General features: G+C 39.9%; 2 protein-coding genes across 7 annotated transcripts in view; one reads left to right on the top strand and one right to left on the bottom strand.

Annotated features, from left to right (window-relative positions):
• Positions 1-3,425: 3,425 nt before the first annotated feature.
• Positions 3,426-3,944, bottom strand: LOC134366169 (diphosphoinositol polyphosphate phosphohydrolase 1-like). Its single transcript, XM_063082584.1, has one exon. The coding sequence runs from the start codon at positions 3,942-3,944 to the stop codon at positions 3,426-3,428; it is 519 nt and encodes a 172-aa protein (XP_062938654.1).
• Positions 3,945-7,744: 3,800 nt separating this feature from the next.
• MELK (maternal embryonic leucine zipper kinase) overlaps positions 7,745-22,801 on the top strand; it is a 76,307-nt gene continuing 61,250 nt past the window's right edge. For 2 of the 6 annotated variants that reach the window (XM_063082248.1, XM_063082246.1), the window contains exons 1-5: positions 7,745-7,802; positions 14,969-15,054; positions 17,440-17,556; positions 20,471-20,614; positions 21,554-21,622. In XM_063082248.1, the coding sequence (XP_062938318.1) occupies positions 7,745-7,802; positions 14,969-15,054; positions 17,440-17,556; positions 20,471-20,614; positions 21,554-21,622 (474 nt within the window). The remainder of the gene's footprint in view (positions 7,803-14,968; positions 15,055-17,439; positions 17,557-20,470; positions 20,615-21,553; positions 21,623-22,801) is intronic. The other 4 variants (XM_063082249.1, XM_063082247.1, XM_063082250.1 and 1 more) reach the window with 4 other exon arrangements.

Here is a 22,801-nt window from a genome sequence, read left to right as displayed (position 1 = left end):
TTTGTGTATAGTTTAGACATGTGAAGTGGTGGCAATTAAGACTCTTGGATTTCCCGAGACCAACTTCTTTCCTTTTGTCTATTTCCATCTCCATCTTCCATTGTTTTAAAACTTTGAAATGTCTCTTTATGTTTCCTCTTAGTCTCTGTGTTCTGAGTACCCCAACACTGCATTAATTGGGGCTTTGCTCTCTAATGAAACTGATAGCTTACTTTTTAAAAAAATTTTAATTTTTATTGAATCAAAATTGATTATACATATTTTTGGGTTTTAACATTGAGATATGTTGATCAAATCAATATTACTAGCATATATATTGTTACAAATTGTAATTATTCTTTATGCCCCTTGTCCAATCCCTCTTCATCTCCCCCCTCCTCTCCCCCTCCCCCCTCTAATCACCCTAGATTTCTTCTCTCCCTCTGAAAGAATAATGGTTACTTTGTTGATTTGCTGCCCAAACGATCTGTCCAATGCTGAGAGGCGTTAGCAGGGCCCCCAATACTACCACAGAGCAGATGTTTCTTCCGTCAGTATGAAATGGGCTCTGTGGAGACAGACATCCTCCTCCTTTATCTCTGCTGGTGACTCTCCTTGTGTCAACTCACTCCAGTGGCTGGTGGACCATTTGCGTGGTGGTTGTGGCATCTAGCCACCTTTGCGGTAGCCATGATTATCGTGGTGGCTGTGGTGGGCCACCCACATGGAGATGTTTTTGGCCTGCTTTGTGGTACTGGCAGTGTGCCTGGTTATGGAGAATGTCTGATCCCCAGCTCCATGCCCTGGGTCACCGTGTGGGTCCAAGGCACTGGCACGTTGTGCCTGGTTGTGGGAGGGGGGTCCAGTCCCAGGCTCCATACCCCAGGTCCCCAGGTGGACCCTGAGGCACTGGTGTGGGGTGTCTCGTTGTAGGAGGGGAGTCTGGTCCCCTTCTCCATGCCTTGGGTCCAGGGGCAGACCCAAGGCACTGGTGCGGTGTGCCTGGTTGTGGGAGAGGGTCTGGTCCCCTTCTCCAGGCCCCGAGTCCCAGAGCAGTTCCCAAGGAGCTGGCACAGGGTGCCTGGTTGTGGGGGGGTCCAGTCCCCAGCTCCATACCCTGGGTCCCCTTGTGGGCCCTGTGGCACTGGCACAGGGTGCCTGGTTGTGGGAGGGGGGTATGGTCCCCGGCTCCATACCCTGGGTCCTGGGCTGGCCCTGAGGTGTTAGCGTGGGGTGCCTGGTTGTGGCAGGTGGGTCTGGTCCCCTTTTCCATACCCCAGGTCCCAGCACGGGCCCCAAGGCACTGGCGTGCTGTGCCTGGTTGTGGGAGGTGGGTCTGGTCCCCTTCTCCATTCCCCAGGTCCCAGCACGGGCCCCAAAGCATTGGCTCAGGGTGCCTGGTTGTGGGAGGGAGGTTCGATCCCCTTCTCCATGCCTCGGGCCCCTGGGTGGGCCCTGATGCACTGACCAGGCGTGCCTGGTTGTGGGAGGGTGGGTCTGGTCCCAGCTCCTTACCCTGTGTCCCTGGGAAGGCCCCAAGGTACTGATGTGGTAAGCCTGGTTGTGGGAGGGGGGTCTAGTCCCCTTCTCCATGCACCAGGTCCCAGGGCGGGCCCTGAGGCCGTGTGTCTGGTTGTGGGAGGTGGGTCTGGTCCCCTTCTCCATGTCCTGGGTCCCTGGGCAGGCCCCAAGGCACTGGCACTGTGTGCCTGGTTGTGGGAGGGAGGTTTGGTTCCCTTCTCCATGAGGGGCCCCTGGGCAGGTCCTGATGCTCTGACATGGCATGCCTGGTTGTGGGAAGGTGGGTCCAGTCCCAGCTCCTGACCCTGTGTCTCTGAGTGGGCCCCGAGGTGCTGGCCTAGTGAGCCTGGTTGTAGGAGGGGGGTCCAGTCCCCTTCTCCATGCTTCGGGTCCCCTGGCAGGCCCCGAAGTGTTGACGTGGTGAACCTGGTTGTGGGAGGTGGGTCCGGTCCCCTTCTCCATGCCCCAGGTCCCTGGGCAGGCCCCGAGGCACTGGCATGGTGTGCCTGTTGTGGGAGGGGGGTCCAGTCCCATTCTCCATGCCCTGGGTCCCAGCGCAAGCCCCAAGGCGCTGGCATGGGGTGCCTGGTTGTGGGAGGGGTTCTGGTCCTTTTCTTCATGCCTTGGGTCCCCAGGTGGGCTCCAAGGAACTGGTGCTGTGTGCCTGGTTGTGGGAGGGGCGTCTGGTCCCCTTCTTCATGCCTCAGGTCCTCAGGCAGACCCTGAGGTGCTGGCACAGTGTGCCTGGTTGTGAGAGGTCAGTCCGGTCCCCTTCTCCATGACTTGGGCCCCCAGGTGGGGCCCTGAGGCACTGTCACAGCATGCCTCGTTGTGGGAAGGGGGTCTGGTCCCTGGCTGCTAGCCCCAGGTCCCTGGGGAGGCCCCTAGCCATTGGTGGTGTGCTGGTAAGTGGGAGTGGGGTCTGGTCCTTGACTCCAATCCTTGAGTTCTGGGTGGGGCCCTGAGGTGCTGGTGGTGTTAGTGGTTTTGGGCGGGGGTCCTGCCCCTGGCTTCATGCTTCATGTCCCCTGGTGGGCCCCAAGGCATTCATGGTGTGCCTGGGCTGGAACTAAGTTTTTGTCCTTTGTTTGCTTCTAAAATAGGAACTTCCTGTGGGAACCAGTACTTGAGCTGTGCTGTTGAGCTAAATTGCTGCTTTGCTGCTGTTTCCCTAGGGAAGCCTTTTTGTGCAGCTCAGGGTTTAATGGTTGACCTTATAGGTACTTCTGACTCTCCAGATACTTGGTGCACCTGGGTTGTGTAGAAACTCTGATCTGGGCCTGAGTTTTTTCATCAAACTGCACCCCATGTAATTCTGCATTCCTGACCAGTCTCCTCTGAGTGATCCTGTGCTGACTGGGGTGCGGACTGGCTGTCCTTGCTGTGTCCCAGTGTTCTCCTAGTGGGCCCATCTCCCCCACCGCCCATGCTCCAAACACTTCCCATGGGGCAAGCCCTGTGCGGTCCCTCGCGATGACTCACTGGCCTGTGGATGGCTCCCTTTTTTTGGCTGTTCTGGCTCCTCGCTCCCGCATGGGTCCACGGGAATCCTATTAGTGGTCTTGCTGTCCTGGGGGCCACCAAAGTCCTCTTTTCCCCTGTCACCTCCAAGTAACTCCATCTAAAGGACACAGCTGCGGCTCCTGCTGGCTGCTCCTGCCGGCTCCTGCCGGCTCCTGCTCCATGCGCTCCAGCATTAAAGTGGCCGCAGCCCGAAACACCGAGAGCAGTTTTTCTTTCTCTCTTAGTGGTTTCTGTTGCCTTCGTGCATTCCCTAGTTTTCTCCTCCTCTTCCCCTGAGCTCCAGTGGCCCCAGCTTGGCTGATGTTACATTTTTATAGTTGTAAATTGGTTGATTTGTGGGAGAGAGTGACGTTGGGGACCGTCTATTCCTCCATCTTGACCGGAAGTCGGGAAGTCTTCAGTCATCTGATGCCTGACATTGAGCTCTGAGCAGAAACTGAGTATGTGGTGGCCACGACCAGGGTGCCATTGTTGGCTGAATAGCCTTGCCTCACCGTTACAAAATATGACGCCTGCACGGGTTTGTGATACTGCAGCACTTTTATAGCATCTTCTATTTTAAACCATTCCCTCTTCCTTCCAATGTTAACTGAGTCTTCCCAGTCTTCCAGCACTTCTGTGACAATGAGCACATAGACATACGTCCTGTGCTTCCTCTCCTGGTTCTCAAAAATTCCAACTAATCTTCCCAGTGTCCCTTTTACGCCAGACTCCTCACAGACTTCACAGACTGCTGCCATGCTTGGCTCCTCCTCAGGCTCCATGCCTCCTCCGGGGACAATCCATCGGTCTGGATGGCGACTACTGCTCACAAATAGCACTTCCTCCTCGCTCTCACTGCGGAAACACAGGCACGCCGCACGCTTCTTATAGCCATCACCGTCATAGGTGCGGGTCTGGTTCGACTTGAGCTTCATCATCCTGGCCCGGGTCGGGTGCGGTGCAGGTCGAGAGAGTGGAGGAGTGGGAAGCCCTCTCTAGATGCGCACATGCGCGCCTTCGGCTAGGCCAAGGGAAGCAGAGAGGGGAGCCGCTTCTCCGCTACATGGCTTCCCCGCTGGCCCCCTGCGGCCACCTCATTCCTCCTGGCCCAGGTCCCGCGCTGCCACCGCCGCCGTCGGTGCTCCCACCACTGCCGCCTTTCCCTCTATCGCCGCCACCCCCGACGACGACCGCGCCGCCATCTTGGGCGCGCTCTTCATTAGCGATAGCTTACTTTTATAGCAGGCAACTTTCCAATCAGATTGATAGCCCACATTCCTCCATTTCCATTCTCCCTCTCTTTCTTCTCCCTGGTCAGGATCCCATAGATTTCTGAGCCTTGAGTTGAGCTTTATACTTCTCCTGCTTTTATTGCCAGTCTGGGAATTTCTGAGTCCTGTGATTCCTGTTTTTTTGGGATGGGGTTACAGTTCATTCTCATTTGCCTCACCAACAAATGCTCTTTGCAAGATTTCTGAATTCGTGTTGGTGTTGAGTATTTCTGATCCTGTGCCTTCAGGTGCTTTGTGAGAATAACTATGTCCTCTGTGGTATCTTCTTGCCTTGAGTAACTTTTGCCATTCCAGTGGAAGCAGAAATGTTTCTTTTATATTACCAGTTTTCCCTTAGCACTGGGACTTGACTTTGCTTCTTCTAATGTTTGCCTACCCTATTCAAGCAGGTTCAGCTAGATTAAAAGTTCAACCTGCTTATTAAGTTGGTCTGATGCCATGTCTTCCTAGGAAATAGCTGATATTGTTAGATCAGAATATCTTTTGCCAATTATCTTTTCTTTTTCTGCTTTGACATTGAAACCCTATTTTTTTTAAAGCTGCTTCTATTTTTTCCTTGAGTTTTGATATTTTTCCTTCCGAAGCTTCTGCTCTAGTTTTCTGTTGACTGACCAAGGTTTTAAAACCTTTTTACTTGGTGATAATAATTTGTTTTCTCTCTAATTAAAACGATTCATGGAGCCAGTGTTTTAGGCATTTTCCAATTATATTTCAAAAATATTCTTTGTGGCTCTTGGGGTTTTGATAACTTTCATTCAGATTTCCCTTCACCTTAGTTTGAGAAGCTTGCTGAACTTCTGCCTGATGGTGAAATGGCTCTAGAAATGAGCACTAGCACTAGTTCTTCACTACTGAGAGTCAGTGATCAAGATGCACGGGCTTTACCCTTTCCAGGTGATAACTTTGTTTCCTAAGTCCCAGTTGGCTATGCATGTACTCACTTAACCTATTGAAGTGTTAGAACGAGGTCCTGATATCACTAACCCTGTGCTGTCGTAGTTAGTCAACTGCTAGATGACCAAGAGAGATTTGTGAACAGGGGATAGGCCAGGCAAGGGAGGATTTCATCACTAGTTTGGGCCTTGGCCTCAAACTCCTTTGTGAACTCTAGAGCCCTGGTGTGCAAAGAATCTGTGTGCAAAGAGTCTTCGTGCCTTACTCAATGACCTCCATCCACTTCTCCTGGGCCCCTCTGATTCCTACTTGGCTTTCTGAGGGATCGATGTGGGGACATCTCTTCCCAAGGTTGAGACCCCAAGTCCTGTCCTTTCATACAGGCTTCTGGGAAGAAGAGCCCCATAGAGAAACCATTTCTGTTCAGAGACTTTTAACCCCATGTCTAGCTATAAAGAAAGCTTCACTTTGCAACAATTAAACTCACATCCTAGGATTTGACCTATATATGAACACTTTTAGAAATTTTATTTGGAAATCTACTTCCTAGAAACTTTCTTTTATTAGTTTTAGTTTTTTTCTTCCTTCTTGGCTTCCATGAAACTGTATTCTTCTAATTCTTACTTTTCCAGGTGTTTTCTCCTGCCTCTTCCTTTTGCCACTCCTAACTATAGGTTTGGTATGGGTAAGGCCTTAGCTGTCAACATTTTAAACATCTGTTTTTCACTTTTAAGTCTTTACAACAACTATAATTGATTTTGTGTATGGCGTGAGATAGAGATCCAATGTTCTTTTTTCCCACATGGCTAATCAATTGTCCAAGTTCCAAATCTGCATTTTCATTTGCTGGTACCTCTAAAAGCAGCCTCAGTTCAGTACATCCTAACCTTTTCTTTGGCTGGGATCTTTGCACTAAATTCCCTTTTTCTGGAATGCTCTTCTATAATTCTTTGTGGGCTAAAAACTGTTAAAGACCACAGACCAAAAACTACTAAAAACACATTTGTAGTGAAAAACATTAGGTGTATTTAGCTTGCTGCAGCAAGAGAAACCATACTTCTGAGGACCTTGGGTAGTCTCAGAGTGAGATGAAAGGAGCTTGTAGTATTTGGGCTTGTGCTGGGTGATTTTAAGAAGAGATTAGGGAAGCAGGGAACAGTTTTGGATAGGATGCTGTACAAGAGCAGGGCATTTCTGTAATTGGGTATTTGAGAACAGGAATAGGGAAGAATGAGGTGGGGCTGAAGATGTCATTGATAAGAAAGTAGTCAGTCAATTACAGGATCGTTATAATTTTAACAGCCTTTAATAGAAACATTATTTACATGGTCATGTCCCAGTCCTTTTGAAAACATTTTTCAGTTTTTGATGAGAATATCGCAGACCGATAACCAGCAAGGCTGATTTTCTCATTTCTCTTTGAATTATATCTTGGCTTAAATTCTACCTTCTCTTTGACTCCCTCTAACTGTTGTTGCTTATTTTTCCCCCCAGTATTTATTACAATTGTATTTTAAAAATTTGTTGTCTATTTGCCTTTTGTCCCATAATGGCAGAACTGCATTTCTTTTCTTCTCCCTGTCTCTAGTGATAAGCACAGTTTTGGCACATTATGAATAAATGAATGAATAAAAGCAAAGTCGGAGTTAATAATCTAAGAGTACATTAGTTCTGCCAGAAGTGAGACAAAGCTGGTATGAATGTGACTTTGTATATTAATGTGCTTAACAAGGCCCCACTCATGCTTATGGTTTTTTGTAATACTACTTGATTTTAAAACTGAGGGAGACAAAATCAATAAGATCTACCTAAGACTTTTTTTTTTTTTTACAATAAATTTTTATATATTATTTGGTGCATACTTAAGAGTATATGTAACACATGTAAGTTGTGGAGCATAATAATAAAATATATATCTCATAATAGAAATGTGTCTTATACAGAATAAAATATATTATTGGTGTCTTAATTTGCTTTTTCTTGATGATTAATGAAGTCGAGCATTTTTTCATGTCTTTATTGGCTATTTATGTTTCTTTGTGAAATGCTTTTTATATCATTTTCTTATTTTTCCGTTGAGTTATCTTTTCCTTATTGTTGTGTCAGAGTTTATATATTCTGTGTACCATTCCATTGTTACATATGTTGCAAATATCTTCTCACATGAATTTCTGTTTTTGATGGTGTCTTTGGATGTGCAGAAGTTCTCAATTTTAATGTTGTTTAAGGTTTTTTTTTATAATTAGCACTTTATTTATAAGATCCTCTCCTATCCTGAGATCATGACAATATGCTTTTAAAAGTTTTAAAGTTTTATCTTTCATATTTAAATCTTTATCTGGAATTGATTTTTATGTACGGTGTGAGATAATCCAGGGTTTTTTTTTTAATATGGCTAATCAGTTTTTAGTATCATTAATATGCTTAAGACTTATTTATATTTGCAGTTATAAGAATGCAGGAGATAATCTGGTAATATTTCCTTTATGGATCATGTACTATTTCTGTCTTACAGGTTCTTTTGTAATTTTGAATAAACTTCCAGGAGGACTATGAAAGATTATGATGAGCTTCTCAAATACTATGAATTATATGAAACTATTGGGACAGGTAATTCTTAATATTTTTTTTTTCTTGGAGACAGAGAATAGATGAACTATTTGAGAGTATGGACTACTTAGGCAGGCATGAGCTTTTTAGTCTAATATATGTAGTTTTAAAATTCTTTTATCTACTTTAGTAAGAAAAAGTGGAACATGGAGAGAGGAGAGTAGTAGGAGAGACCCTGTAGGTCATTGCCAGGACTTTTATTCTAAATTAAAGTCATTGGAGAGTTTTGAGCCAAGGAGTGAGCTGACCTTTGTTTTTAGAGGTTCACTGTGGCTGCTTGGGTCACTCTGGCTGCTTGGTGCAGAAAAGATTGGGTGGGGAGGGCAAGGGCAGAAGCAGAGAGTTGTTAGGAGGCTATTGCAGTAATTCAGGTGAGTCATGTTGGAGATGATGATGGCTTAGACTAGGGTAATAGAGAAGATAGTGAAATGGATGGGATTCTGAACACACACATACCTACACACCTGTTATACCTCAATAAATAAATTAACACATACGCCGTTGTTTACAAGTGTGTGTGTGTTTATTTATTGAGGTTATAATGTACCTTAAAGTGTGCAAAGTGCATTAATATATATATATTTTTAAATTTTATTTTGTCGATATACAATGTGGTTGATTATTGTGGCCCATTACCGAAACCTCCCTCCTTCCTCTCTCTCCCCCCTCCCACCCAACAATGTCCTTTCTGTATGCTTGTCGTGTAAACTTCAAGGAATTGTAATTGTTATGTCTTCTTCTCCCTCCTGGTTTTTTTTTTTCCTTTGTGTGTGTGTGTGTGAATTTATTTATTTATTTTTATCTCCCACCAATAAGTGAGAACATGTGGTATTTCTCTTCCTGTGCCTGACTCGTTTCACTTAATATAATTCTCTCAAGGTCCATCCATGTTGTTGCAAATGGCAGTATTTCATTCGTTTTTATAGCTGAGTAGTATTCCATTGTGTAGATATATCACATTTTCCGTATCCACTCATCCGATGATGGACATTTGGGCTGGTTTCAACTCTTGGCTATTGTAAAGAGTGCTGCGATGAACATTGGGGAACAGGTATACCTTCGACTTGATGATTTCCATTCCTCTGGGTATATTCCCAGCAGTAGGATAGCTGGGTCATATGGTAGATCTATCTGCAATTGTTTGAGGAACCTCCATACCATTTTCCACAGAGGCTGCACCATTTTGCAGTCCCACCAACAATGTATGAGAGTTCCTTTTTCTCCGCAACCTCGCCAGCATTTATCGTTCAGAGTCTTTTGGATTTTAGCCATCCTAACTGGGGTGAGATGGTATCTCAGTGTAGTTTTGATTTGCATTTCCTAGATGCTGAGTGACGTTGAGCATTTTTTCATATGTCTGTTGGCCATTTGTATATCTTCCTTAGAGAAATGCCTACTTAGCTCTTTTCCCCATTTATTAATTGGGTTGCCTTTTTTGTGTGTGTGTGAAGTTGTTTGAGTTCCTTGTATATTCTGGATATTAATCCTTTGTCAGATGCATATTTTGAAATATTTTCTCCCACTCTGTTGGTTGTCTTTTAACTCTGTTAATTGTTTCTTTTGCTGTGCAGAAGCTCTTTAGTTTGATATAATCCCATTTGTTTATTTTTCCTTTGGTTGCCCATGCTTTTGGGGTCGTATTCATGAAGTCTGTGTCCAGTCCTATTTCCTGAAGTGTTTCTCCTACGTTTTCTTTAAGAAGTTTTATTGTTTCAGGGTGTATGTTTAATTCTTTAATCGACTTTGAGGTGACTGTAGTGTATGGTGAAAGGTATGGGTCTAGTTTCATTCTCCTGCATATTGATATCCAGTTCTCCCAGCACCATTTGCTAAAGAGGCAGTCTCTTCCCCAGTGTATAGGCTTGGTGCCTTTATCAAATATCAGATGGCAGTAAGTGTGTGGGTTGATTTCTGGATTCTCTATTCTATTCCATTGATCAGTGTGTCTGTTTTTATGCCAGTACCATACTGTTTTGGTTATTATAGCTTTGTAGTATAGTTTAAAGTCAGGTAGTGTTATGCCTCCAGCTTTATTTTTTTTGCTCAGCGTTGCTTTGGCTATGTGTGGTCTTTTGTTATTCCATATAAATGTCTGGATAGTTCTTCCCATTTCTGAGAAAAATGTCTTTGGAATTTTGATGGGGATTGCATTGAATTTGTATATCATTTTGGGTAGTATGGACATTTTCACTATGTTGATTCTTCCAATCCAAGAGCATGGGATATCTTTCCATCTTCCCTGTATCCTCTCTAATTTCTCTCAGCAGTGGTTTGTAGTTCTCATTATAGAGATTTTTCACATCCTTAGTTAACTCAATTCCTAAGTATTTTATTTTTTTGGTGGCTATTGTGAATGGGCAAGCTTTCTTGATTTCCCTTTCTGCATATTCACTATTGGAGAATAGAAATGCTACTGATTTTTGTGTGTTGATTTTGTTTCCTGCTACTGTGCCGAAATCATTTATCAACTCCAAGAGTTTTTTTGTAGAGGCTTTAGGCTATATAGGATCATGTCATCTGCAAACAGGGACAGTTTGACTTCATCTTTTCCAATCTGGATGCGCTTTATTTCCTTCTCTTCTCTGATTGCTCTGGCTAATACTTCTAACACTATGTTGAATAGGAGTGGTGAGAGTGGGCATCCTTGTCTAGTTCCTGTTTTTAAAGGAAAAGCTTTCAGCTTTTCCCCATTCAGGATGATATTGGCAGTGGGTTTATCATATATGGCTTTAATTATGTTGAGATACTTTCCATCTATACCTAACTTATAGAGGGTTTTTGTCATGAATGAGTATTGAATTTTATCAAATGCTTTTTCAGCATCTATAGAGATGATCATATGGTCCTTGTGTTTGATTTTATTAATATGGTGTATCACATTTATTGATTTGCATATGTTGAACCAACCTTGCATCACTGAGATGAAATCCCACTTGATCGTGGTGAATAATTTTACGTATGTTGTTGCTGTATTCTGTTTGCTAGTATTTTAGTGAGGATTTTTGCATCTATATTCATCAATGATATCGTCCTGTAGTTTTCTTTTTTGGTTATATCTTTACCTGGTTTTGGTATCAGGATGATGTTTGCTTCATAGAATGAGTTTGGGAGATTTGCCTCTGTTTCAGTCTTTTGGAATAGTTTGTAAAGAATCGTTGTCAATTCCTCTTTGAATGTTTGGTAAAATTCTGCTGTGAATCCATCTGGTCCTGGGCTTTTCTTTGTTGGGAGCCTTCTGATAACAGCTTCAATCTCCTTTATTGTTATTGGTCTGTCCAAATTTTCTACGTCTTCATGGTTCAGTTTTGGGAGCTTGTGTGTGTCCAGAAATTTATCCATTTCCTCCAGATTTTCAAATTTGTTGGCGTATAGTTGTTTATAGTAGTCTCGAATGATTCCTTGTGTTTCAGATGAGTCAGTTGTAATATCGCCTTTCTCATTTCTAATTTTTGTTATTTGAATCTTCTGTCTTCTTTTTTTTTGTTAGCCATGCTATAATGGTTTCTCAATTTTATTTATCTTTTCAAAAAACCAACTTTTTGATTCATTGATCTTTTGTATTTTTTTGGGTTTCAATTTCATTCAGTTCTGCTCTGATCTTAATGATTTCTTTCCGTCTGCTAACTTTAGGTTTGGATTGTTCTTGTTTTTCTAGTTCTTTAAGGTGAAGTGTTAGGTAGTTCACTTGCCATCTTTTCATTCTTCTGAGGTGAGCATTTAATGCAATAAATTTCCTCCTTAATACTGCTTTTGCAGTATCCCACATGTTTTGGTATGATGTATCATTATTTTCATTAGTTTCAATTAATTTTTTGATTTCCTGCTTGATTTCTTCTTGGACCCATATGTCATTAAGTAGAATGCTATTTAATTTCCATGTGTTTGTATAGTTTCCAGAATTTTGTTTGTTATTGATTTCTAATTTTAATCCATTGTGGTCTGAGAAAATACATGGGATAATTCCACTGTTTTTGAATTTGTGGAGACTTGATTTGTGATTTAATTTGTGATCTATCCTGGAGAATGATCATGTGCTGATGAGAAGAATGAATATTCTGAGGTTGTTGGATGGAATGTTCTATAGATATCTACCAAGTCCAATTGGTTTAGAATGTTGTTTAGATCTTATGTTTCTCTGCTGATTCTTTGCCTAGATGATCTGTCTAATATTGACAGTGGGGTATTCAGGTCCCCTGCTATTATGGTATTAGTGTCTATTTCCTTCTTTAGGTCTAATAGAGTTTGTTTTGTAAATCTGGCAGCTCTTACATTGGGTGCGTATATACTTATGGTTGTTATGTCTTCTTGATGGATCAGTCCTTTTATCATTACGTAGTTTCCCTCATTGTCTCTTTTTATGGTTTTTAGTTTAAAGTCTATTTTATCAGATATAAGAATAGCTCCTCCAGCTCGTTTTTCTTTTCTGTTTGCATGGTAAATCTTTTTCCATCCTTTCATTCTTAGTCTATGTGAGTCTTTATGGGTGAGGTGGATCTGTTGAAGGCAGCATACAGTTGAGTCCTCCTTTTTAATCCAGTCAGCCAGTCTGTGTCTTTTGATTGGGGAATTTAAGCCTTTTACATTAAGAGTTGTTATTGAAAGGTGTTGATTTATTCCTAGCATTTTATTGATTATTGTTTGGTAGTCTTAGGTGGCTTTTGTTCCTTGCTTTCTGATTTACTGTTTGTTTTCTGTATTTGTTGGTTCCTTGGGTTGTAGATAGACTTTTTGTTTGTTTGTTTTCTCTTCAGGAATGCCATTTTTATTATACTAGTGGGTTTTGATTTTTCCTGGGTTTTTATGGCAGTGGTAGTTATTTTTCAGGAACCAAACCCAGTACTCTCTTGAGAATTTCTTGTAAGGGTGGTCGTGTGGTGGTGAACTCCCGCAGTTTTTGTTTGTCTGAGAGATATACTATTTGTCCTTCATTTAGGAAGGATAGCCTTGCAGGGTAAAGTATTCTTGGCTGGCAATCTCTGTCTTTTAGTATTTTGAATATATCATCCCATTCCTTTCTGGCTTTTAGGGTTTGTGATGAAAAGTCTGATGTTAGCCTGATTGGGGCTCCGTTATAGGTGATTTGACGCTTCTCTCTTGCAGCTTTTAAGATTCTCCCTTTGTCTTTAAGTTTTGCCAATTTGACTATAACATGTCTTTTAGAAGATCTTTTTGGGTTGAATACGTATGGAGATCGTTGAGCTTCCTGGATCTGAAGATCTGTGATTTTTTCCTGTACCTGGGAAGTTTTCTGCCACTATTTTGTTGAATATGTTTTCAATGCAATCTCCTTTTTCCTCCCCTTCTGGAATACCCATGACTCAGATATTTGAGTGCTTAAGGTTGTCTGATATCTCTCTCAGATTTTCTTCAATGCCTTTGATTCTTTTTTCTTTTTTTTTTTGTCTGCTTGTGTTATTTCAAACAGCCCATCTTCAAGTTCAGAGGTTCTCTCTTCAAATTCCGCAAGCCTGCTGGTTAAACTCTCCATTGTGTTTATTTCGCTGAATAAATTCTTCAGTTTGGCAAGTTCTGCTACATTTTTTTTCAGGGCATCTATTTCCTTGTACATTTCTTCTTTCAGGTCCTTTATATTTTTCTCCTGTCATCATGATGTCTAGCTGAGTTTTCTTGTATCTCATTCAGTTTCCTTAGAATTATCACTCGAAATTCCTTGTCAGTCATTTCAAGGGCTGCTTGTTCTATAGGATCTAGAGCTTGAGAGTTATTACCCGTTGGTGCTGTACTTTCTTGATTTTTTGTGTTTCTGGTATCTTTTCTTTGATGTTTATTCATTGTGACAGGGGGTTTCACAGTCCACAGGTTTTACACTATTGTCTGACTAAGATGTTGCTGTGGTTGCCAATTTGGTATGGCTACCTCAGTGACTGCTCAGTTGGCCTCTAGTGCCTTGCGTGTGTGGTTGCCTCGGGTCTTGGGCCTCTCCGAGGAGCCACCTCTCTGGTCAGCTTGGACTTGGCCTGGCTGCTGGGTCACGGGGCGGTACCGCAGGGTGTGTGGTCTCTGCTGAGCTTCCACCTCCCCTGCCGGACTTCTCCCTGTTCCGTGCGCTCTGAGCAGGGCTGCTGGGATGCGCGGAGGCACCGCAGAGCATGTGGTCTCCGCGGAGCTTCTGCCTCCCCCGCTGGATGTCTCCTCATTCTGTATGCACTGATGTTATGTTTTTATAGTTTAAATCGGTTGATTTGTGGGAGAGAGTGATGTTAGGGACCGTCTATTCCGCCATCTTGACCGGAAGGCCAAAGTGCATTAATCTTGATGGAGTTTTACATATATGTGTGTGTGTGTATATATATCTCTCCACGGATAAAAATTCATTAGGGGTAAGTTTAAATACATATATATATCCTTATATGTTCCCTGCTCAGATCAAGATATAGACTATTTCCAGTCAGTACCTGCCTCCTTTCCTCCAAGGTAACCATTGATATATTTTGAAGATAAAGCCAACAGGATTTGTTGGTGGGTTGGATATGGGGTCCTAGAGAAAAAAAAGGGCTAAGGGTGGTTATAAGGTTTTTGGCCTGAGTACCTGGGAAAATGGAGTTGGCTTTTACTGATATGGGAAAGACCATGGGATACACTACCAGGAACTTCTTTTCAGAAGTGCTCATTTGGAGATTTTTTTTTATATACTTAGTGGAGACCTCTTGTTTTTCATCCAGTTTTGAAATATAATTGCTTATCTTCACAGTTTTAAAACTGATTGGAAATTTTATATAATTTGTCTTCTGTCTCAGCAACTGTATGTTGTGTTCTAGCAATGTTAATTATAAAGCAAATTTCATTTTTCTTTCTTTTTTTTTTGGTGGCTGGCTGGTACAGGGATTAAACTCTGGACCTTAGTGTTATCAGCACTATGCTGTAACCAACTGCACTGGCCATCCCTTGTAAAGCAAATTTCTAAAGAGTGGATTCTGTTTTCCTACTTCTTTATTACAGAATTAGAGATATACTATCATGGTAAAAAAAATCTTCAGCTCTTGGATGAGAAGAGGCTAGAGTCATGTCTAACACTTTGGAAACAGCAGGAGAAAGAGCCAGAAACTTCCAGAAAAATGTGGTTCGGTAGACTTTTGAAGTATATGAAAGAGTATTTGTTCTTGAGTCTTTGCTTATCTCTTCATAATACATTTTCCTCTACTTAGGTGGTTTTGCAAAGGTCAAACTTGCCTGCCATATCCTTACTGGAGAAATGGTAGCTATAAAAATCATGGATAAAAATGCACTAGGGGTAAGTTAATAATTTTTTAATATTCTACTTATAGATCAGTTTTGTTAATTAAAACCTGAATTTGCTCTAATGTTCTAGTTACTGCTCTTTTCTTAGAATAATATTTTTACAGCTATTATTTTAAATGTGTAGATCTGTGGTTTTAAAAGGTAATCTGGGGGAAGGAGTTACTTTGTCTTTCAGATTTTAATGCAGGGCAATGGCACAAATTTGAAGTCTGTATCATTTTTTTGTTGTTAAATTCATAGTCTTGTAGGCGTTTTGGGATATGAATATCTCCTGTTTTTATTGTCTCATGATACTCTTACTAAATGTTGATCTATTTTGTATTATAGATATCTATGTAGGTAAGTCTTATGTTGTAGCATTTTATTCAAAGTGACCTTAGAAGTTATCTAATGAAATTCTTTTCCTAATCAGCCTCTTTTTCCTCTATGTGAATGCTTCTGGGATTGAGCAGCTTGTTACCTGCTAAAACAGCTCATTCTATTTGTGGTCTTGGCTGTGATGTATATAAAGTTACTATTTTTTTATATTGAGGCAAAACCTGTCTCTTGATAATCTTTTTGGGCCTTCTGTACACTTTCCAGTGTTTGAAGTCACCCTGAGTCATCTGGGTTTTTTTTTTTTTTTTTTCTAATTTTTTCTTCCATTTTTCATATGGTTTGGTTTCTAGGCTTTTCCTTGTTCTGGTCTTCTTGTGCTGAATTCACTACTCTCTTAATATGTACCTGTGGCTGTTTCTTTTTTTGAAAATAAACTTAAAACATAAAAAAATTTTTTTCTCTGACCAAAAATCTCTAAATATTAAAAAAGAAAAGGAATTTTTCTTCTGGATTGAGTTAGCATTATAATTGTTAGTAGTATATAATTGAATAAAACAGCATAAATATTTTATAAATGTTCTTAATTATCAAACACCAATTGTTAGCTTATTTTTTATTTTTAAGAAGTGCTGATTAGCACACACAAATAAGTCAAAGGGAATATAAGGAGTTTTGTTATATAGCACTGTCATTCAATTCTTTGAATTCCTTCTAAAATATATGCTAAAATCAGTAACTCTATCAGAAATTACTTTTAATAATCCATCAACTGATAATTCAGGCTCTCCTTTATTTTTTTTTCAGTGCTCAATAGTATGTTTATTAAACTAATAAAAAAGCATTACCCCATACCAGCCAGCTGCCCCAGAAGCTTTAAAAACATTTTTTCTTAAGTATTTAAACATAGATTACAAATTTGATTAATTTAATTCCCTTAATCAATTTAAGCTTCATTTCCAACTTTAGTATGACTTATTCCCTTGAACACTTCAAATGCTTAAATAGCAAACAAAATGTATGTTGTTATTACAAAATTTCAAAATGTATTATCACACTGATACTCAAAACCTATTCTAAAGCATTAATATTATGACATTAATTCATTATTTCTAAACTTGTTTTTGTATTTTCTATTGTTATTATGCTTATTTTAGTTCCTTCCTATGCTTTTAATAATATTATTGTGATGACTTCCAGGATTTTAGTCATCAACTTCCCACCCAGAAAAGAAGAAAAAGGATTATCATATCAGAATAGTCAAAGTTATTATTGATTTTTGGTCAAGACCTGACGTCTGGTTGCATGGTCCTAGATAATTGGGTCTTGAGCAACTGGTCATTAGATTGAGTCCTTTTTTATAACGAAGTTTTAATTTCTTGTTACTTCATGGGATTCCTAGGTTTCTGTCTTTTAAAACTTTTTCAGCTTGTTTTAACCTTGTCCCCAACTGACTTTTTATTTTGAAAATTTCAAGCCCCTGAGAAGTTAGGAGACCGAGACAGCAAATACCCACACACCTTTCACCTAAATTCACTGGTGTTTAGCTCAGTGTACTTCTTAAGGGGCACTTCTGAGACCAAAAGTGGTAGTCCAGGTATGGTACCACTGAGTAGAGTGTTTCTGTCATTTTCTGTGTGTGGGATGCTAACCTTCTAAAGGAGTCTGATATTGTTTTAATTTTTCTGGATGTTGTACTATTGACCCACACTGAACTTGTCTTTTATAGAATCCTCAAGGTCTTTTTTTTTTGGTGCTGGCCAGTACGGGCGTCCATACCCTTGACCTTGATGTTATAACACTGCACTCTAACCAAGTGAACTAACCAGCCAGTCCCCTCAAGGCCTTTATATATATATATATATATATATACACACACACACACACACACACACATACACACACACACACAAATAAGTTTTGTTGTGTTTTTGTATTGTTGAACAGTTTGTTTTGGGGCTGTTGATAGATTTTGCTGCTTAGTATTAAATCTGTTGATATTGATGCTCAGAACACAACCCAAATAAATTTATTGCTCATTCAGTATGATGTTTTGTCACAGAGTGATTTGCCTCGGATCAAAACAGAGATTGATGCCTTGAAGAACCTGAGACATCAACATATATGTCAACTCTACCATGTGTTAGAGACAGCCAACAAAATATTCATGGTTCTTGAGGTTAGTAATACATTCCAGGGACCTAAAAGCATTTGATCACTTTATCAATTGTTAAGAGAAAAGTATATTTCACTCAAAAGATTAGAATAAATGTTAAGTAGCTTACCTGTTTGAGTTCCATATCAAGTAGACATATATAATAAATTGGAGATTCATTGTAAATGTACCTTTTCTAATATACCTCTAACGGAGTAGTATGGTTTAATAGATAAAATATGTTGGAATTTGTTCCTACTGGAAAGGATCCATTTCAGTTTTATATGGAGTATTAATTTTCTAGGGCTGTTCTAACAAATTACTACAAACTTGGTGGCTTAAAACAACAGAAATTTATTGTCTCACAGTTCTGGGAGGCTCAAAGTCCAAAATCAAGGTGTAGACAAGGTTGGTTCCTCTGGAAGTTCTAAGGGAGAATCTGTTCCATGTCTCTTCCCTAGTTTCTAGTGGTTGCTGGCATTCCTTGGTGTTCCTTCGCTAATAGATGCTGAGTCTCTGCCTCCATCTTCAAATGGCATTTTATTCTCTGTGTCTATGTCTCTGTCCACATGTGACTCATCTTAACTTGATTACATCTACAAATAAGGCCACATTCACAGGTACCAGATGTTAGGAGGTGAACACATCTTTTTTGCACAGCATATACATAGTCCCCATTGCATGTATTATGCAAATCAAACTCTTTCAAGTTTTACACTGCCCTTTTTGACTTGAAACATAAAGTCTTTAGAACTTGGACCATTCATCTCTTGTTTCATTTTCCTTAGTCTCAGCCAAATGATTTGTAACTAGACATCAATTTCACAGATTAGCACTGTTTTAGAAGCATTTTAAAATTCATAATGTTGAAAGTTTTAGACTTAGAGCTATTTTCTCTTTACTACACTGTAGATCTACCCACCTGATCTACAATGGTGATTTTAAAACCTTTTTTTGTAGCTGACCCTTTTGTTCAATTTAAATTCTTAAAAACAAATGGACAACCCCAAAATACAAAATTTAAAATGTACAAGAAGGTATGTATTAAAAAATAAAATCATCTCTCCCCTGCATCTAGTCATCCAATTCCTTTTCCTCTGGGTCATTTACTTTTCTTGTCTTCTATAGACACCTACATGTATTTTGTGTGTGTGCATGTGTGTGCATGTGTGTGTGTGTAGCTTATTGGTTTCTGTCACACATATGGTCACAAACTGTAATATTACTCAGCTCCTTATTTTTTTCCCACTTAACATTTTAGCTTGGAGACCATCTAGTACATTCATAGAGATTTTAGATGTTTTTGTTTCTTTTTATATTGTATTTATTTATTTATTTGAAAATATAAAGTAGGCTGTTTTCTCTATGTAAATCTTATTGGATAGCATTTCAGAAAATTTACTATTAAAGTATAATTTGCATATAATAAATTGAACATATTAGGTATACTGTTTGACAAATGTATATACCCATGTATCTTCCACCCCAGTCAAAGTATAAAACATTTCCATCACCCCAGAAAGTTTTCTCCCACCCTTTTGAAGTTAATCTCTGTAACCACACCCAGCCCGCCCTTCCCAGAAACTACTGATCTGATTTCTATCACCATCGATTAGTTTTACTTGCTCTAGAATTGATGTAAATGAATCATATAGTCTGCATTCTTGTGTTTTGCTTCTTTTGCTCAGCATAATGCTTTTGCAAGTCACCACATCAGTATCTACTCTTTTACACCTTGTTTTTTTTACTTAATACTGGAGATTGTTTCATATCAGTTTGTAAAGAGCTTCCTCTTCTTTTTTTTTTTTTTTTAATTGCCACATAGAATTCCATGTCATAGCTGTGTCATAATTTATATAGTGTAAGCATTTGGATTGTTATTGTCTGAATTTTGGTGTCCCCCCAAAATTTATATGTTGGAACTTAATCCCCAACGTGATAGTATTAAGAGGGTGGAGCTTTTAGGAGGTGATTAGGTCATAATGGAATTAGTGCCCTTGTAAAAGGAGCTTAAGGGAGCCTGTTTGCTGTCTTCTGCCATGTGACGACACAATAGCAGGCAGCATCAATGAGCAATGGGCTCTCAACAGACATGAATCTCTTGGCACTTTGATCTTGGACTTCCTGGCCCCCAGAAATGTAAGCAATAAATTTTGGTTGTTTATAAATTACTCAATGCAAGAAATGTTGTTATAGCAGCCCAAATGGATTAAGGCAGTTGTTTTCAGTCTTTTGCTTTTATAAACAATGCTGCTATAGTGAATGATCTTTAATGTGCATTGTTTTTGATGTGAGTTAGTACATCTATAGGAATAATTCCTAAATTTGGAACAATGAGGTCAAAGTCTAATGCATTTATAATTTTAATTAATATTTCTAAAATGAAATGAAATCTTAAATGGAAACCCAGTTTACAGAAAAATGGAGCTGCTCTGGAGAAGAGATGGAAAGCTTGGAGCTTTGTGCTCTGGTACCTGTTCTCCGGCAGCCTCTAAGGTGTCTGTGTAGAACTGGACTCCTTCTGGTACAGGATTGAAAACCACTGGTCTTTGGGATGAGGAAACAATAATTACTGCTTTTTTAAAAAAAATTTCAGGTAACTACACTAAATGTAAGTGCATTAAGATGAAAGTGGGTTTTACTACTTTGCTATAAAAATATAAAACCCTAAGTGAGCTTTTTAAAATCACAGTGGTAGTTGGTTCTATTTCTACTTACTGGTAATAAAACTGTTTGAGGAAAGAGTTATTGTTCTCATTCCTGGAATAATTATCAACTTGCTTGATCCTGAGAGTGTATTTTTGAATATGCCTCACTCAGTTCTCTTGCCTGTAAAGTCGAATTAGTATCTCTGAGTTGTCTAATTTTTTATTTTAAATTCCTCTGAAGTGATTTTTGTAAGTCATAACAATATCTTTGTGATTCTGTTGCTGTTTAGTATTGCCCTGGAGGGGAGCTGTTTGACTATATAATTTCCCAGGATCGCCTGTCAGAGGAGGAGACCCGAGTTGTCTTCCGTCAGATCGTATCTGCCGTTGCTTATGTGCACAGCCAGGGCTATGCTCACAGGGACCTCAAACCAGTAAGTGACTGTGTCACAGTTAGATGCTCAACTGAGAGTTCAACATCATTTACCTGTTATTTTAGGTTTTCAATGTTCTTTCTGTTTAGGAATCTATCTTAGCTTTGCTTTTTTGTTTATTTCAGTCAGAATCTACATGTTTCTTTTCTCCTCCTTTACTTTTGGTAGGTTTTTTTGGATGGATTGTTAGCAGTCTATGTCAATTGTGTGTTACATTAGAAATCTTTGTAATCAGGATTTTGTCTCTAGGAAAGAAGAGTATTGAGTATTTTCTTTGAGAATCTCGTGTCATTAACTATTTTCCATTCAGTGCTGTCTTCCTAATAACCCCGTGTTCCTTTAATTTCAATTTCATTATGACTCAGAAAGGAACAGTTGAATGGTATTGACAGACTTCTTTTTAAGGATAGCATAAAAATGTGAGTATTCTTTAAAGTCTGCAGGCTCTGTCTAGGTGGATGATGGTAGACATTGATTTAAATATTACTTGGTACCAGGGACAGGGACCTAGAATTGGTCTGAGAAAGTATGGTAGTGTTACTATCCTTTTTGGTCTGTTTATACCTAGCTCTTTTATTTGAGCTCACTCTTTTGGTTTAAACTTGCCTTTGGCACAACTTGTGTTTGCTTGTAGTTTAAAGTCATAGCACCATGAAGAAAATGGTTTATGCTAGCGTGTCTTGAGGGGAAGCAGTATATTTATCAACATTACTCCTCTTTCCCTTCTATACATCTTGTCATTTCAGCATCCCCGGTGGTCTAGTGGTTAGGATTCGGCACTCTCATCTTGTCATTTCATTAGTTTTTAATGATTTTTCCCTCTATTTTACCCAGGTTTTTTGATATAAGCATACTTAAGTCATTTTTAGAAATGGCTAGAGGTGGGATGTGATATAAGGAAGTCAGTATACAGTTACCATAATATCTTTGTTTTCCCAGGAAAATTTGTTGTTTGATGAATATCATAAATTAAAGCTGATTGACTTTGGTCTCTGTGCAAAACCTAAGGTAAGTGCAGAAATAAAAAATTTCCTGTGTTAACGGACCTCTTAGTGTGTTATTTTGCCCTGACTTTCACTTAGACTTTATTGAGCCTAGTTGCATCAGTTGAGAAGAATGTTAAATTTTGTCACTGGCATCAGTAATTTTTGTAAGTTCTCTAGATGATTTGAATATGTAGCCAAGATTGAGAGCCACTGCTCTAGTTCCAGAGGGTCCTTCTGAAGACCCCATGGATATGCTGTGAGAAAATCTGCAGTGCCTAGGTAACACTACAGAATCTATGTTGAATTTGACCAGGCACTTGCAGTTTGAGTATGTTGCCACTAGATGATGCCTTTGTTCATTTAGATGTGAGTTGAGAATTTAGTGCAAATCTATTCTTTGTTATCTAAATGGTTATATAGTTAACAATTAGTTACATTTTGAGAGACAATCCCTCTCCCCTATAAAAGAAGGAAAAAGTCCATATGTACTGCTAAATTTATACTGTTACGTATTTCCTTAATTTGCATTCCATAGTTAAGTACTGATGTTCTCTAGCATAACTTCTCTTTGAGGTGACTTTGAACTTTCCAGCTCTGCTGTCTGCAAGCAGATCTCCTGTGTGGCTGCCTGTTGGAGGCTTCCTCCTGAGTTCTCTAATGATGGTATTCACAGTCTCTAAAATGAGCTGTCTACACGCATTAAGAATGTTGAAATTGCTGACTTGTCTTAGCCCTTTGTAGTCCCATGATGATTTCCTACCCCAATCAGAATTACCTAGGTGCAGAGGGAAGCAGATTTTGCTCCGTTGGCTGAATGTCTTATTCTTTCTGATTCTTCTTTTCCTCCCTCGGCTCTTTAGAGATTATCAGTGGAGGCTTTTATCTGGGAACCAATGGCTAGAAGGCAGTTTTTTTTGTTTTTTGTTTTTTTTGGATCAGCAGGCATATAAAGATAAAACATACTTTGATCAGATAAACTGGTCTAAGTCATGTTCTCCACAGGAGGCAGTGGAGAATGTTTGTGACAGACTCCGTTAGCCTTTATTCATGGCTGCCACAGATGCCACCCAGATACCATGTAAGAAAGCAGGGGCTGCTTGGGGAGGATTGCTTCAGCCCTCTGCTGAGGACCTCCCTCCTGGGCATGTTGTTTCCATTGAAAATGAAATCTCATAATTTCACAAGTCTTGCCAGTCGCAGA

This window comes from Cynocephalus volans, chromosome 17 (assembly GCF_027409185.1).
Source record: "Cynocephalus volans isolate mCynVol1 chromosome 17, mCynVol1.pri, whole genome shotgun sequence".
Lineage (NCBI taxonomy): Eukaryota > Metazoa > Chordata > Mammalia > Dermoptera > Cynocephalidae > Cynocephalus > Cynocephalus volans.
Note: the sequence above shows the minus strand (reverse complement) of the source record. Positions and strands in the feature narration are given on the sequence as shown.